We start from the raw sequence: 16,930 nt of genomic DNA, 5'->3' as shown, positions 1-16,930 counted from the left end.
ATATATTATACCGGTAGTCCTTGATGTACACCACAATGAGCCCAACATTTCTATTGCTAAGCAAGGCAGGTGTTAATTGAGTTTTGACCCATTTTATGACATTTCTTGCCACCGTTACTAAGTGAATCACTGCAAGTTTTAAGTTAATAGCAAGTTTGTTACCGTATTTTTTGGACTATAAGATGCAACAGAGTATAAGACGCACCATGACTTTAAAGGGGTAAGTTTTCCAAAAACGTTTTTGCACTCTGCAGGCCTTCCAAATCCTCTGCACACCTCGTTTTTTGCACAAAAGGGGGGGCATGCAGAGCTTTGGGAGGGCTTGTAGAGTGCTCCTGGGAGCTGGAGGGGGCCAAAAATGAGAAAAAACAGCCCAGAGTTTTTGCTCATTTTTGCCCTCCTTCTTTTTTTGGGGGAAAAGGTGCATCTTATGCTCCGAGAAATATGGTAAGTGAATCTGGCTTCCCCGTTGACCTTGCTTGTCAGAAAGTCACATATCCCCGACACTCTGCAAATGTCATAAATACGTGGTAATTGCCAAGTGTTTACATTTTGAACATGTGACCATGGGGATGCTACAAAGTTTGTGTGCAAAATGGTTCCAAGTCACTTGGAAGGAGTCACTTTAAGGGTCACTAAATAAATGGTTGTAAGTAGAGAACTACCTATATGTGAGATCCTCCCGCTAGCCCTTCAAAAGATATATATGGGCAAATCATTTAAAGGTAGGTCTGCAGAAAATGCATTGATGCAAGTGAAACATCCTTTCTCAATGTGTAAAAGCAACCAAGTCCTCTGGAAGGCTTGGGGTAGCTGCTTCAAAGTTTTTATTTAATGATCTGCACATTTGTGTGCCTACACTGGCAAAGTCTTTTTCTGGAAGAAACAATCAGAAAAGCAAGCTGGCTTTGGGAGCAACCTTGAGATGTCTACCAGAGGATGCAGCTGCTATAATGCTTCAAGTAGACATAGCAATAGCACTTAGACTTTTTTTCCAGAGTATAAGACGTACCTAGCTTTTGGAGAGGAAAACAAGACAAAAAAATCTACCTCTGCCTCTTCCTCCCAGCAAGTTGCCTCCTTGCAGCAAGCAGTAAACAGCCTGTTTCAGTTTCAGTTTAGCCTGATTAGCACAAGAAAAAAATATCTGCCTCTGCCTCCCAGCAATTTGCCTCCTTGCAGCAAACAACAAACAGCCAGTTACAGTTTCAGTTTTAGTTTAGCCTGATAAGCACAAGGAAAAACATATCTGCCTCTGCCTCCCAACAATTTGCCTCCTTGCAGCAAACAACAATTTTCAGTTTCAATTTCAGCACAGCATGATTAGCACAAGCAGCTGATTGTCGGTTGGATCCACCTACTGATAATCAACTGTTTCAGGCTGCAGGGATTGCCATAGCCTGTTGCTGCCTCTGCATGGCCTGTTTTTAGCCTCCACATGCTCCACATTTTTGGCCTCTGTGCTCCCTATTTTCCACCTGGGTGGCAGGGATTGGAATGGGTGGAAAATGGGGCACATGGAGGCCAGAAATGGGGCATGCGGAGGCAGCAATATGCAATGGCAATCCCTACAGCCTGAAACAGCTGATGGTTGGGAAGCCACTCCAACCATCAATCAGCTGCTTGTGCTAATCAAGCTGTGCTGAAACTGAAACACGCTGTTTGCTGCAATGAGATAAATTGCTGGGAGGCAAAGGCCAAAAGATGGGGGCCGGCGGGTGGGCAGGGCTACATTCAATGTATAAGTCATGGCCAAATTTTCACCCTTTTTTAGTGTGGAAAAAGTGTATTTTATACTCTGAAATATACGGCATATACCGCTTCATAGTGCTTTTACAGCACTCTCTAAATTGTAAAGGTTTGCAAAGTCAGCATTTTGTCCCCAACAATCTGGCTCCTCATTTTAACAACCCTGGAAGGATAGAAGGCTGAGTCAACCTTGAACCTGGTGAGATTTGAACTGCCATAGTTGTAAATATCTAATATTTGTTAATTATATTACATATTTAATTGAAAATTGTTATCAATAAAATTATGAAATTATATTGGTTGCACTTGGAAGATATTAGCAATCCTGTATCAATTGCTCCTCCTTATTAAAAATTGGAATCCCCCAGAATGGGACTTATACTCTACATGTAGTACTCGCTTAATCACTGCCTTGTTTAGCGACCATTCAAAGCTGCAAGGGTTGAAAAAAACCCAGTTTTGCAACCAATCCTTGCCTTTATGGCCATCATAGTGTCCCATAATCACATGATTGCCATTTGGGAGCTTCATAAACAGTTTCCAACAAGCAGAATGAGTGGAAAAACCTAGAAGTAGAAGTTCTGGTCCCATGATGTCTCATTTAACAACGAGAGCAGAAGTGATATCATTTGTCTGGCACAGTTATGTGACTTTTCACTAGCAATCTTGGTCCCAGTTGTAGTCATTTGGCAAGGACTACCTGAATAGATTTCAAATGTTCAAGTGTTTCTGTCAGGGATGCATAAACTTGAAGAGTAAGGAAAACAAAAGAAAGAGACTTTCACACAACATGCAAATGTTTGTGAAAGAATAACAGAATAACAGAGTTGGAAGAGAGCTTGGAGGTCCTTTATTCCAACCCCCTGCTCAAGCAGGAGACCCTATACCATTTTAGACAAATAGTTGTCCCATCTCTTCTTTAAAACCTCCAGTGTTGGAGCAGGCACAACTTCTGGAGGACAGCTGTTCCACTGGTTAATTGTTCTCACAGTCAAGAAAAGAGAAAAAAAAAAGGGGGGGGGAGTCTACTTCACTGTGCCTACCTGTTTTCCTCTATATCTCTCTTCCTTCACTGAAAGGGCTAGAGGAAGTTATTAAATATAGCCATCAAATATTACTGAATAATACATGTAACATAAGCATATGCAAGCTTTGTAAATTTCTAACATCTGCTTCAGAAGAGGTACTTTACCCTCTGTCTCATACCTACTGTTCAAATCATCTGTGTGTGAGTGTTTGTGTGCGCGTGTATGTGTAGGTATCTCACATACAAGCTTAGTTAATGCACACATAAAGGTATATGGCTTCAATAATGCTTTCATTTCAATTATTCATAAAGTCTGATTGTTTAAAATATTTGAATATTTTTATATTTACCAGTCATCTTGAGTCGCATGGTTGAGTTGGGCAGCTATAGAAATTGAATGAATAGATAAGTAAATGAATAATATGAAATATGGATAAATTAATAACATTGTGAATTGTGGATTAGTTTATTCAGTCAACAAATTGGTTTGAGACAGATCCTTTCTGTTTCAGGTATCATCTGGACTTGAAAGAGGTGTCTTTACCTATCAAGGTGATATACATGGAAAAGATTTTGGAAAATTTAGGTTCCAAAGAGAAAGTAAGAATGACTTTTGAACACTCCATAGTGCATTGTATGTCACTCCCATTAAATTATGTTATTTCATTCCGTGAGTGAGCAATTAGAACAAATAATATTTGTTTGCTGAATTCTTATCAAATTTGTAATTCACCTATATTAGATAAAATGTGACGTTATGTATCTATTTCAATATTTTTGATGCAGCTATTTCATTTTTGATGCCACTGCAACCTAACTGCAGATTGCTTATATAAAATCTCTCAGTATAAATATTTATGAGCATAGATAATGTATGATGATGATTTTATCCTAGTGCTTCAGCAATGCAATCCTATGCATGTTTATTGAAAAGTAAGCCCCAATTATGTTCACTGGGACTTACTTACATTGATTGCAGCCTAAAATACTTTTACAAATTATTAAAGTTTCTGTTTGATGATGGAGAGCATTCTGTGCCATTTAAATCACTTAGGTTCTTTTGAATTTTGCATGTCTTTGAAATGAAAAGAAAATAAGTCTCAGTTTCAAATCTACCAAGGATTTGATATATCTCTTGCATTTCTAATAGGCCATACCAAATTATTTTGAATCTTTCTCTTTGATCCTTGGATAGTGAAAATAGAATTATTGTAGGGGACAGAGTTCAAAGGATGTTCCCCTCTTGGACACCTGGGCAAAGAAACTCTGATTCTCAGATTTCCCTCTGTCAGTTTTATACACACACGCACACACCTTCTTGAAAATACAGGGTTGACATGAGCCTTTATTTAACTTTCAGGTCCTTTAAATGTGGATGCCGATCACTCCAATCACAGCTATGGTACAAATAGCAGTTCTGTGGCAGCTGCCATCCTAGTACCCTTCTTTGCTCTAATATTATCAGGGTTTGCATTTTACCTCTACAAACACAGGTATAGTAAACACCTTATGATCCATTTAATGTTAAATGTGAAAATCATTAATCAGCATTATTCTTTCAACATGAGTTATTTATTTATTTATCATATGGCATACAATGTCAGAGAAATCTATGTGCTAGGTGCAATGAAATCCTGACAGCCTAAATTGCTAGTTCATTCTGTTTGGTGCTTGGGGGGTATCCATGCAGGGAATGAACGAGCTTACAACAGCTGACTAGCTGTGCTTGGGTGTTGGCTCTTCTGCTGGTCTCACCTTGCCTCACCTTGTGTTGCATTGCCTCGCATCGAGCCAGGATCAACACCGGCTTCTGCTCTTTTCACACACACAGATGCAGCTTGATTTTTTTTCCATCAAGTATTGCAAATATCTACTTGCAATATTACATGCTTTGCAATATTGCTGGATGGGCAGGACCTAGGCATTGAACTATGGAAGCTCACTCTATCTCATGGAGCTGGGCTCGAACTGCCTGAGGGCAGACCATTTCTGGCAGTTCCAGGATCATTAAGACACTGCGCCACCACTTCCCCTTTCAACATGGGTGACATGACCTCTCAGTTTCAAGTATTAGTTAGCAGAGTGTTTACACCAATTCAGATTTTCAGCTATCCTTCTAGGATAATCTAAAGGAAAATAATATTTCAGAAATAACTGAGGTTGCGTAGAATTGTGCAAACTCATCCTTCTCACTTCAGAAATAACTTGAAGATCCAATTTAGAGAATGGATCTTTCACAGACAATGTAGCTCCATTCAAAAAAGGCTTAACTCTAATTCTATAGGCCAATTTTCTACTCACAGTATCCTCCTGGGTCTGGTTTTAATTGCAGGTTGTTCATCTTTGTTATCAATTTTGGGTGTTGGCCAAGACAAACAATTTCTTCATTATAGTAGTTAGCAAAGGGAATTGATAAGGCTGTCATCTGCATACTGATGGAAATTCACTCCAATATTCTGTATTCTTTCTCATAAGATTAATGTGGCTATGAATGGATTACTGAACAAAATGGAACTTGTGCTCTCCAAGAATCCCGTTATGGATACACTGGGAAATACAACAGAATTTATTGTAAAAAGGTGTCAACTATGTATCTTACTAAGGGAAATTTCTGTCATCCGATTCCTTTGAAGATGTCATCCACCAAAGATCAGAGCAATCTGAGAACCATGTCCTGGCTGAATCTCAATAGAGTTCGTCCAATGAATGTCTCTCTTCTTGATTAGTTTCCATCGTTTCTTATCTTGTCTTCTGGTGCTTTGGACCCCCTTTTCTTTGTGGCACCCCCCCCCCAATACTGCATTATGCAGTTTATACTGCATATAAATAAATGCAAATACAAATAAATACAAATATGGATTTTATGCGTATAAAATGCATATAAAGACTAAGTGGGTGACTAAGTGACTACGTTTTTTCCTCTAGCTTCCATTGGGAAGCTAATTAACAATTTGGAAAATAGCAAGCTCCCTGTTTTGTAATAAAATAACAATAACAACAATAACAACAATAACAACAATAACAACAATAACAACAATAATAACAATAACAACAACAATAACAACAATAACAACAATAATGATGATGCATTTTAATGAATAAAATTATTATATATTTTATTCATTAAACATGAAACTCAGCCAACTGAACATTCAAAAATGCATTACAAATACCAGTGATTGGTGCTAATAGTTGATAAGGTTTGCTGCCGGCATCCCAGGTATCAACCAAGTACCTTCTTAAAATATAAGATGTTCCAAGTAGCACAGTTTTTTGAAGTTCTGCTGGTGTTATTGCAGGAAGCTGCAATTTGTTGATGTATCTTGTAAAATTCTTGGACGTGGTGCCAAGTGCCCCGATGACAATGGGTATCACTGTTACATGCTTCATCCATAGCCGTGTAGTTTCGATGGCCGGGTCACGATATTTCATTATTTTTTCTAGTTCTTTTTCTTCGACTCTGGCATCTCCAGGAACAGTGATATCAATAAACTGTATAATTTGGCCCTCTACAACCGTGATATCTGGCATGTTGTGCTCCAAATGACCATCCGTTTGTATTTGAAAGTCCCACAAGATCTTCACCTTCTCATTTTTGATAACTTTTTCCACTTTATGTTCCCATGACTTCTGGATACAGGTAAATCATATTTTTTACATAATGACCAGTGGATTAATTTAGCAACTCGGTCATGTCTTCGAAAATGAGAAGGTGAAGATCTTGTGGGACTTTCGAATACAAACGGATTGTCATTTGGAGCACAACACGCCAGATATCACAATTGTAGAGGGCCGAAGTGTACAGTTCATTGATATCGCTGTTCCTGGAGATGCCAGAGTCGAAGAAAAAGAACTAGAAAAAATAATGAAATATCGTGACCCGGCCATCGAAACTACACGGCTATGGATGAAACATGTAACAGTGATACCCATTGTCACCGGGGCACTTGGCACCATGTCCAAGAATTTTACAAGATACATCAACAAATTGCAGCTTCCTGCAATAACACCAGCGGAACTTCAAAAAACTGTGCTACTTGGAACATCTTATATTTTAAGAAGGTACTTGGTTGATACCTGGGATGCCGGCAGCAAACCTTATCAACTATTAGCACCAATCACTGGTATTTGTAATGCATTTTTGAATGTTCAGTTGGCTGAGTTTCATGTTTAATGAATAAAATATATAATAATTTTATTCATTAAAATGCATCATCATCATTGTTGTTATTGTTGTTATTGTTGTTGTTGTTGTTGTTATTTTATTACAAAACAGGGAGCTTGCTATTTTCCAAATTGTTAATTAGCTTCCCAATGGAAGCTAGAGAAAAAAACGTAGTCACTTAGTCACCCACTTAGTCTTTATATGCATTTTATACGCATAAAATCCATATTTGTATTTATTTGTATTTGCATTTATTTATATGCAGTATAAACTGCATAATGCAGTATTTGGGGGGGGGTGCCACAAAGAAAAGGGGGTCCAAAGCACCAGAAGGCAAGATAAGAAACGATGGAAACTAATCAAGGAGAGAAACAACCTGGAATTAAGGAGAAACTTCCTAAGAGTGAGGACAATTAACCAGGGAAACAGCTTGCCTTCCGTAGTTGTGCGAGCTCCACCACTGGAAGTTTTTAAGAAGAGGCTGAAATGGTATAAGGTCTGAAATGGTGGTATAGGATCTCCTGCTTGAGCAGGGGATTGGACTAGAAGACCTCCAAAGTTCCTTCTAGCTAATCAATTGAAGTAGGATTGCCTGCAATTCAGTGCTTTGTTTATAAGTATTCACACACACACAAAAGTAAATACACGAATTCTACCAGACATTGAAGACAGCCACAATCAAACCCCAACAACCAGCTGGTGGGTAGTTTGGGAGTGGCTTAGCCCACAGCGTATGATCCAAATTGTAAATATAAACCTCAGAAAGGATGCCTACCCTTGCTTGCTAATCATGCTGAACGATTCTTCCCCCACTCCCATTATTCAAAAGCACACCGCAACCAAATAAATTGTTGTTGTATGTAACTTTTATTAATATGTGCCTTTGCACAACCCCATAGTTATATATTTATTAGTGATGATAAGACAGGGATTTCTCCAAGAAGTCTTCATTTAGCTCTTTTCAAGTACTTCCCCGGTGGTCTAGCATGGGTTGATAATACATTTGCCCTTCAAGGCAACAAAGCTGGTCTGAAGAGGTGACCTGGAAAAATCTTTAAAGAAGCTGTGTGCTAACCATTATGAAGGTTGTAGTTGCTTCTAGTCTTTGAGTAGAGGCATTGGGTTCATGCCAGCATACTTACAGAAGTGCCCCTTCAAATGATGTGCGCTGCTCTAATATGTGTGCAGCTTTTCCAAACGTACGTCTATGTGTACATGGTTTTGCCAAATATATGCCTTTTTATATGCAGTGCTCAAGCCAAGACAGATGCTGATTTACATCTACTGCATTATCATTGGTGGCCAGCCACTGATTGAAGCCTATTTGCCCAAATCTGTTGCTAGCATTACAAGTGACAGTGCAAACTATTATGTCCATCATTAGCATTGGCTTATGAAAAGAATTACTGTAAATCCCCCTGAATTTTTTTAAAAATGATGTAGCATTTTACCTGCTGAAATCTATTTTCACAATTACAAAAATGGGAAACAGCCTTGAAGATATTTCTTGTGATTTAGTAGGCTTTTAGTCTTAAGGACTGGAATGAAAACAATCAAAACCTACCGGAAAGCAATTCCCATCTGTTAAACTCTATTTTAGGCAGCATCTATGAGTACATCTCTCAATTAGTCTAAATAATTAATCTCGCAGAGAAATGAGAATATTTTCATCCTACAATTTAGTATGCGAAATAGCTAGCTGTATTAAGATGAAGGGTTTTTTTTCTTAACGTAGTAATTGAGAATGTTATGAATGGCAATGATATTATGCTTTCCCTATCAGTCTTTGTAGCTCTTCTTTCTTTCTCTAACTGGAAGAAACATATTTCCAAATTTGTCATGTTGGTCACCATATTTTCAAGAGACATGCCCTAATTCAATTCTTTTTCACATGGGAAATGCTGAAGAATTTGACATTTATTCTTGTTACTATTTTGCACTCTCACCAACCCATATCAAGCAGTAGGGAAATCCACTCAGTTTAGTGATGTGAATAAAACAAAAATTACCTTAGAATGTTTTTATGCTATCCTCCTAAATAAAACCATTACCATATTCTAAGTTGTAGAATATGGTAAAAGACTATTAGCTTGTGCCAAAAAAAGTTGCTGAAAGTTTATGCTGAGTGAGGAAAGCATTCCTCAAATGAAACCCTAGGGCAGTGATGGCTAACCTTTTTGTTATTGCGTGCCAAAAGCATGTGCGTGTGTGACAGCATGTGCCGGCACCCATAATGCAATGCACATGCTTCCTCTGCACTGCCCCTTCCCCCCACGCATGCATGTGCGACCCCCCACGTCGCGTTTTGTGCCTAGTAGGCTTCCCTGCAGCCTCCTGGAAGCAAAAACACCCCACGGGGGGGGGGGCACACCACACACACCCCATGCCCCATTTTTGGTCTAGCAGGCCTTACTGCAGCCTCCTGGGACCAAAAGCAGGCCGTGGAGAGGGGGTGTGCCACACCACTCTGCGCTACCCTTGCCCCCACACATGACCCCCCACCCATGTGCGTGCATCTTCCGCATGCTCCTCACACATGCGTGGCAGAGACCCAACAATCAGGTGGCCAACAGGAGGCACACATGCATGCTCAGTGGAGCTGAGCTGGGGCAATGGCTTGCGTGCCAGCAGAGAGGGCTCTGTGTACCACCTGTGGCACATGTGCCATAGGTTCACCATCATGGCCCAAATTGCAGCTGTAATTTTAGAAAATGTGTATTGTGACTTTTCATTTCAGATGGAAAGATTGGACAAGGTTGTTTTCTCCAGGTTTTAGGACCCAGCCTATTCTTTGACTTCTTAGAAAAGATGTTACTAGTCAGATAAGAATTTAGATTAATTTCTTGAATCCCACAATAATCTGGAAAGCCATGTTAGTACTTGTTTTGATATATGAGAAATACTGGGTTAGGGTTTATTTTACCATTCTGCTCCATGCTTACTAAGCCAATTCCAATTCAACTCCCTGAATATCGTGCCTTGAAATAGCAAAAAGTAACAGGAGTATTCAAATTATCTTATTTCTGCCACATTTCCAGCAGTTGAATCTCAGATTTTTTTCTCTCTCTCTCCTTTTTTTTTCTTTTCTTTTTTACACTTGCAGAACAAGACCAAAAGTACAGTACAATGGTTATGCTGGACATGAAAACAGCAATGGACAGGCGTCATTTGAAAATCCTATGTATGATACAAACTTAAAACCCACAGAGGCAAAAGCTGTGAGGTTTGACACAACTCTGAACACAGTTTGTACAGTGGTATAGCCTTCAGTGCCCAATTTGACTGATTCATAGCCATACCTCTGATGGACAAGCAGTAATTCCTTTGGTGCCATATACCAGTTTCCCTTCTCCACTTGACTTCACTGCTGCAATCTTTAACATCTCCTGGCATAGATGCAGCAAGGCTTTTTTTTTTTTTGCTGGAACCTCGGTCTTCTGGGGAATCAAGACGAAGGCGACGTCTTTGTCTCAAAGGTGGATTTGAAATACCTGGCTGTATTTGCTCCAAATTAAGGCACACATTCAAGGAAGACTGCCAAGTCATATCCATCTGTCATATTTAAATGCCTCAGACTTTCACATTTGTATGTGGCTGGATGCCTTTCAATGCAATCTTCTGGGCACTCGGATCACTCCCTTGGGACCTATAACAAACAATAGCACCATAAATTATCCCCAGGAATAAGAACACTCTGAAGGAGATTTAAACAAAACCAATCCAAGGAGACAACAAAAGGAGAAGATGACAAACTTCCTCGGGGCCTGCACACATCTCCGAAATGCTTTACCATTGAGACCTTGCTCACAATACGGCCGTACAGTATATCTCAGATGTTCATGTAGAAGGCAATCTACAAACTTCCCAGTCAGCTGTTGTATTGCAAAATGTTAATGCACAATTTTTTGCACTAGTGTGGTATGAATGAGTAAGATACTGGTTAAAAAACAAACAAACAAATATACAGGGTTTATACACACATTGTATATAAGCATTTGGCCTTTTTTTATAAAAAAAAAATCCAGTAAATCATTCCATGACATATTTTTTTCCTAATATGTATGTTGTACGACAATCCATTTACTTAATCCTGCTAGGATAATTCATGAACAGACGGAGACTATATTCCGGTTGGATTTTTTAAAAAAATAAACACCAGAGCTAGGAATAAGAATAATTAAATGGATTATGAGGAGAGGGGTCCCATATCTACCAAACATTAATCCCAGTATTGTTTCTTCTTTGATGTGATTCATTAATGTCAGTGTCATACTGTATAACAGCAGGGGGGCCAGGCAGCTTCTGCTGCTTGCCATGTACAAAATGTGAATAGTAATTTATTTTAAATAGTTCATAAAGCCTGTGAGCCTTGTGCTCATAAAACAGTCTTCCTTTTTTGCATCCGTTTTCCATCTTTTATTCTTCGCCTCCACTGACATGAATTTTTGCTGTACCATCAATGCTTTCGGAGGCATAGAACTCGGAGCTCGGTCATATTCAACACAGCAACTTCCCAGAGCAACCATAAAACCCATTTCCATGGGTTGTACGGATGTGTGTGTGTGTCTGTGTGTGTTTCTGTGTGGGATTGTTTTGTTTGCTACATTTTTAACCAATACTGCTTAATGCTTTTGTAATCATACAGCTTGACAGAGCAAGTTTGAGATTTCTCAATAAAATAAAATGAGCATAGACTCTTCCCCCACCCCTCTCTCAAAAGAGGGCAGGGCTACAACAAAAATAACTGACAGATTCTTGAATCTGTAATCCTTTGACAAATATAATTGATTCAATGTGGCAGACCTATAGTATGGATGCAACAAATGGCATTGGCATAAGGAATCTATAGCACTGTTGGACAGGATTAAGGATACCTAGACAAATAGGTATGATGGAATCAGACTTGCTACTCTCTACTCCCTTGCTTAGTAGATTAGTGTGAGAACAAGGCATAGGAGCCTCATTGCATTGTATTGGGCAATAGAGGGTCACTATCTCATAGTTTAAGTCCAGTTACGATTCAGCTTGCCCAAAATGTTGACTGCAACTTTTATCAATTAAGTCAACCTCATTGGTTACATCTAATTTTAGCTTGCATGCAGTTCTCTGGACAGTTATGCAATGATGTGCAAGTACCTAATTCATCCTGATGGATTTAAAGACATGTGCTTATGCACTGTTATTTATATCATTATAGGATAATTCATTGCTGTTATTTCTCTTAGCTTTGGTGGGACAATAATGATATATGTTACCACTGATTTGGAAGGAAAGAGAAAGAAAGAGAGAGAGAGAGAGAGAGAGAGAGAAAAGAAGGAAGGAAGGAAAGAAAGAAGAAAGAAAGAAAGGAAGGAAGGAAGGAAGGAAGGAAGGAAGGAAGGAAGGAAGGAAGGAAGGAAGGATTTTAGGATTGTTCTTCCCCAATGTTTCTTCAAGTCAGTACACAAGACAGGTTCTAAACAGCTGCACAATTAGCTCCTCACGTCCTCAGGAACATTGGGCTTGCGTAAAGTAACAGCCCTAAGCTACATTACATTATTTTTGAAATGGAAAAATGGAACAGATTTTCAAACTAAATTAAGCGTATCGCAAGGACCTCTTTTTGTGTTGTTAAGTGGAAGAAAACCCTTGGCAATCCAAATTCCTGGGTGCCTAAAGTAGCTGTTTGGACCTTGGCTGTGATTTTGTCCACCCTCCCTCTCAAAAGTTTGTTTCTTTGCTTTTAATACTTGTTGAACACTTTAATGACTAAATATATTACCAAAAAATTCAGTGTTAACAAGAAAGACGATAACTTTATGTTATATGGCAAGAAAAGTTTGCAAGGCAATCTGATCAAAATAGAAAATGTTATATAGTTTTGATGGAAGATACCAGCAATATCAATATATTTTGCTGTCCGCTTGATTTTTTTTTAAACGTTTATTCTTATAAACCTAGGAGATATCTAGACACGTTGCTTTGCTTCAGATGCTGATAACCTATGAATATGCCATGTGCATTTACAATTTTATATAATCTTCAACAGATGTTTGCATCCTTTGGAAGGGCAGCAGTGTCAAGCTATATTTCTTGAAGTGTAGCTTCCTTGCTGTCTTGTCTTGTCCACTGGAGAAAGTCAAACTGTCACTGCTGCCTTTGTAGTCACTTTATCTAAAATTATACTGATGGCAAAAGTAACCAAAGTTATTTTTTTAAAAAAATACACATACAGCATTGAGAGAAATAACTGATTTTTTTTCGAACTATTACCAAGTCTGGCAAAAATGTAAGAAGAGGGAAATTTTTATAATAGCGTTATCAGCATGTGTCCTGATTCAGAGATCTACCTGTGCTGATAAATGCAAAATATCTCCTCTCTATGGGGAGCCTGATTCATTGCTTTGAAGTCAGCTGCACAAAGGAAGGCCCATTGGATGAGCTTCATCTATTGAAATGAATTGGGAGAACATTCCGGTTAATGGAGTGGCATTCACTGACCCCAATGAATCATGAAATTAGAATTATAGTTTTGCGTTTTGTTTTGTTTTCCTCTCTTTTACAATGTCTTTGTTTAAGATCTTGACTAAGCTTCACGTGTATCAGAGAAGTATAATTATATCACAAAGAGTAAGGTTGTTTATGCTACAATTAGGAGTCATCAACACTTTACCTGATGCAGGAAAAAACCATTTTGGTTGGAAATATTCCATTTGAGTTGATACTAAACTTTCTGCAGGCCCACTGATACTGGTGAAACTGCAGGAAACAGCTCGTTTTGCACGTACAGTGTATCTATCCAATAAAAATAGGTTTGTAGAAAGGCTTTTTTTTTTTTTTTTTTGTTTCTTTGGGTTACCTCTGTGCCTATCTCTAAAGAATTTTTTGTGTTCCATCTGTTTTTGTTACGGTCACATTGTATGCACTGACCACGTTTGATCTTCCATTTCTTCCATTGTTTTCAGAGCCCAGATCCTCAAGTGCCACCTAAAGTCTATTCACTTGAGTAGGGCTTGAGCTGCAGAGCAACTTGAAAACACAGCCAAGTTCCCTCAGTCGTTGTGGTATTCTCATGCCAAAGCAAGTAATGCATTTTTTTTTCCCTATGAGGCATTTATAGTTGACTCTTCCCCAAGAAGTCTCTGATTGATTATGATAAAGCAAAGATGAACATGCGAAAAAGAAAGAACAATTTAAAAAGGCAATGTGCTTCAAAGCTGTTTAAATCTGCTTGTATTACCCATCTTGCCTTTCTCCAGGCTAGCTGCAATAATTTTTTTTCTTCTGTAATATATTTTGTAAACTAAACAAAAGTTGTCACTCAAGAAGGGGGAGGGGGAAGCTGGCATTCTGACCATCAACCTAATTTTCATCCTCAGTATTCCATTCTGCCATTTCACCCCATGCTGCTGTGACATGAAGTAGGTGCAAAAGAACTTTTTTGTACAGAGATATATTTTTTATGAAACATTTGTAAAATTATTAAATATGCTGTACTTTTTGATTAATGTAGGTAAATTGTTAAAAAAAATGTTTTTACAATACAAAGAAAGAAAATCCTGTAATTTTCCCAATACTGTAAAATGCACCATCTTTAGCTGATTTTTTCAGTTCTGAATCTATTACACATGTATTAATATTAAAGTGGCCTGTTTAAAATATACAGTAATTTTTTGGGCAAAACAAAAAAAAAAGTATAAAGATTGTAATATAGCCTGTGCAATGCCACCTATCTTGAAAGCAAATCAAAGTTCTAATTAAATATTTAATTTTAGATTTCCAGATTATTGTATGGCAGTCTATTGTTGTTAAAAAAAAAAATCTTCGACTTTTCTTTCAGTTGTCAGAATTTCTGCCAATCAACTTTAAAATGTAGGGCAAATGTAATCAAAGTTAACTTGAAAAAAGGATCTATTACTACTCTAGGAAAAAAATATATATCCTCATTTCTCCTTGCAATTTGTACTGCAAGCTGTGCAAAAGAATACACATGAGGATTAGGGTGTGGCAGTTATCTTAATATGAAACCAGGAGACTAGAGTGTGTGTGTCTGGGGGGGGGGTTTGTCAGATGACTATAATATAAAGCAATATTTTCCTCTCTCCCTCCCTCCCTCCCTCCATCCCTCCCTCCCTCCCTTCCTCCCTTCCTTCCAATAGAGCTCTTCTGTTTCTATTGTTCTTCTTGCAGGAGGCACCTGGATACAGATGGTCAGCAACTTTTTCTTGTTTAGAGAAATTCCACATCTTGTTAAATAAGAAAGAAAGGGTAAATGCTAAGTTTCCCTAATGACTTTGGGCCTTTCCTTTCTCCAAGACACGTCACTTGAAAAATAACTCTTCCTGGGTTTTATTTAAGAAGAAGAGTAGGAATCACATTACTCAGTCAAGAAAAGTTGTCTGTCACAGTGTGATGCATAGGACAGAAATACTGAATAAGGATTCACTTTTTGTGGGTAATTATGAGAACATGCACCTTGGGGACAATCCAAATATAGCCATGTGGCCAAAGCACAGATATGTATGCACAGATTCTTGCACATCTGTACAATTGCTCCATTGCTGGATAAATGAAGGGAAAGCAATGAAAAAAATATGTGTCCTGTGAGAGATCCATGCAGAACTTGTAAAGTATTTTCTTTGATTAATGGCAATATTAAACATATTTTAAAGATGGTGGATATATGCAATGCAAGTATAAAATCAATCTTATTCCTCACCTAGTCGCTTAGGAAACAATCTATGGAAGCCTAAAAAATGTTAGATAATTCAACTTTTGCCCCTTTAAGACCAGATATTTAAGCATGTATTCTTGGAGAAAGGAGAGATTGCCCTCCTGAATAACATCCAGTATGGGTGATTCTAATTTTGAAAAGTTTTAAAATAGGTATTATTCTTCCAGGATAGAAAATTTGGTAAAAGATCTGATGGATTCTTAGCCCTCCCTCTTTGCCTTGCATCGTGTCCCCAGTTCCATGGAAAGTTTAAATCATCCACTTGTCTGTCTTAAATATTTTTCCTTCCCAAATGAGAAGGAAGCCCCATAAGTGGATATAAAGATTTTATCATTCTCCTATTTCTACCTTATTAAAGTGAAAGTGGGCTTTGCATATTACAGAGCACTCCAAGTTGGAAGATCTTTTAAGAGATCTACGGTTTGCTTCATTAACCCACTGGTAATATTACAGAAATCAGAGTAATGATCTCACAGGATGAGGATTCACATCATATTATATCTGTGCTGTGTAAATTTAACAAATTTATCTTTCAGATTCTGCAGAACCAAGTCACCAGATCTCTAGGCGGAGAATATGAAGTTGATGATTGAACGGTTAAAGGATTTATGATTATTCTAAAAAGGTTGTAACAGACCTTTAAACTTACTATATAACTTTTTGCAATCGTGCTATGGGAGATATTCACCTTTTTTGGTTAGAAGCTAGAAAATAATTGAGGCTCTGTAACATTGTTAGAAAACCTATAATTATTTATTCCTAGCAATGGTTATATTGCAGATGATACAATGCAGATTTTTTAAGTAAGTCACACATGGCTGATTCGCATTGAATTGAATAAAAATATTTTCAAATAATTGATATCTTTGTGTTTCGTGAACAATATCTAAAAAGTACTTGTTCACTACCTCAGAAAACCTCTCTGCTCTGTCACTGCACCATCCATTATCAACCAAATGAAAACAAAACAATAGCCTGCAAACTTTTGGAAAAAAAAGAGTTAGTGAAGTATTTTCCTTTCCTGGCTGCACCTGCTAATTCCATAACAAAACATAGCTCACAAATGTATCCCTCAAGAGATGTTACACAACTGGCAATGCTCACAACAGAAGAATTATGATTAAAGCTGCACAAATTAGAAAATAAATTAATCAAGAGGGAGGCATATATTTCAACTATTGCAAATAAAAGAAAATGGAATGGGGGGGGGGGGAGCAATACAAAGATTGCCAGGAACTCTAATTTCAAAGACATTCTCATTAGTCTATTGTTCACT

At 38.0% G+C, this 16,930-nt stretch overlaps 1 protein-coding gene across 1 annotated transcript in view; it reads left to right on the top strand.

The window, feature by feature from the left end:
• The window catches only part of CSMD1 (CUB and Sushi multiple domains 1), a gene marked incomplete at its 5' end in the record, with an annotated part of 1,188,747 nt that extends 1,174,045 nt beyond the window's left edge, over positions 1-14,702 (top strand). The window contains 3 exons of the mRNA XM_081942958.1: positions 3,289-3,376; positions 4,137-4,269; positions 10,045-14,702. Coding sequence (XP_081799084.1) covers positions 3,289-3,376; positions 4,137-4,269; positions 10,045-10,204 — 381 coding nt within the window. The 3' untranslated portion in view covers positions 10,205-14,702. The remainder of the gene's footprint in view (positions 1-3,288; positions 3,377-4,136; positions 4,270-10,044) is intronic.
• Between the last annotated feature and the right edge of the window lie 2,228 nt (positions 14,703-16,930).

The sequence above is a fragment of the Natrix helvetica genome (genome assembly GCF_964273705.1).
Source record: "Natrix helvetica genome assembly, chromosome: 2".
NCBI classification, from domain to species: domain Eukaryota; kingdom Metazoa; phylum Chordata; class Lepidosauria; order Squamata; family Natricidae; genus Natrix; species Natrix helvetica.
Note: the sequence above shows the minus strand (reverse complement) of the source record. Positions and strands in the feature narration are given on the sequence as shown.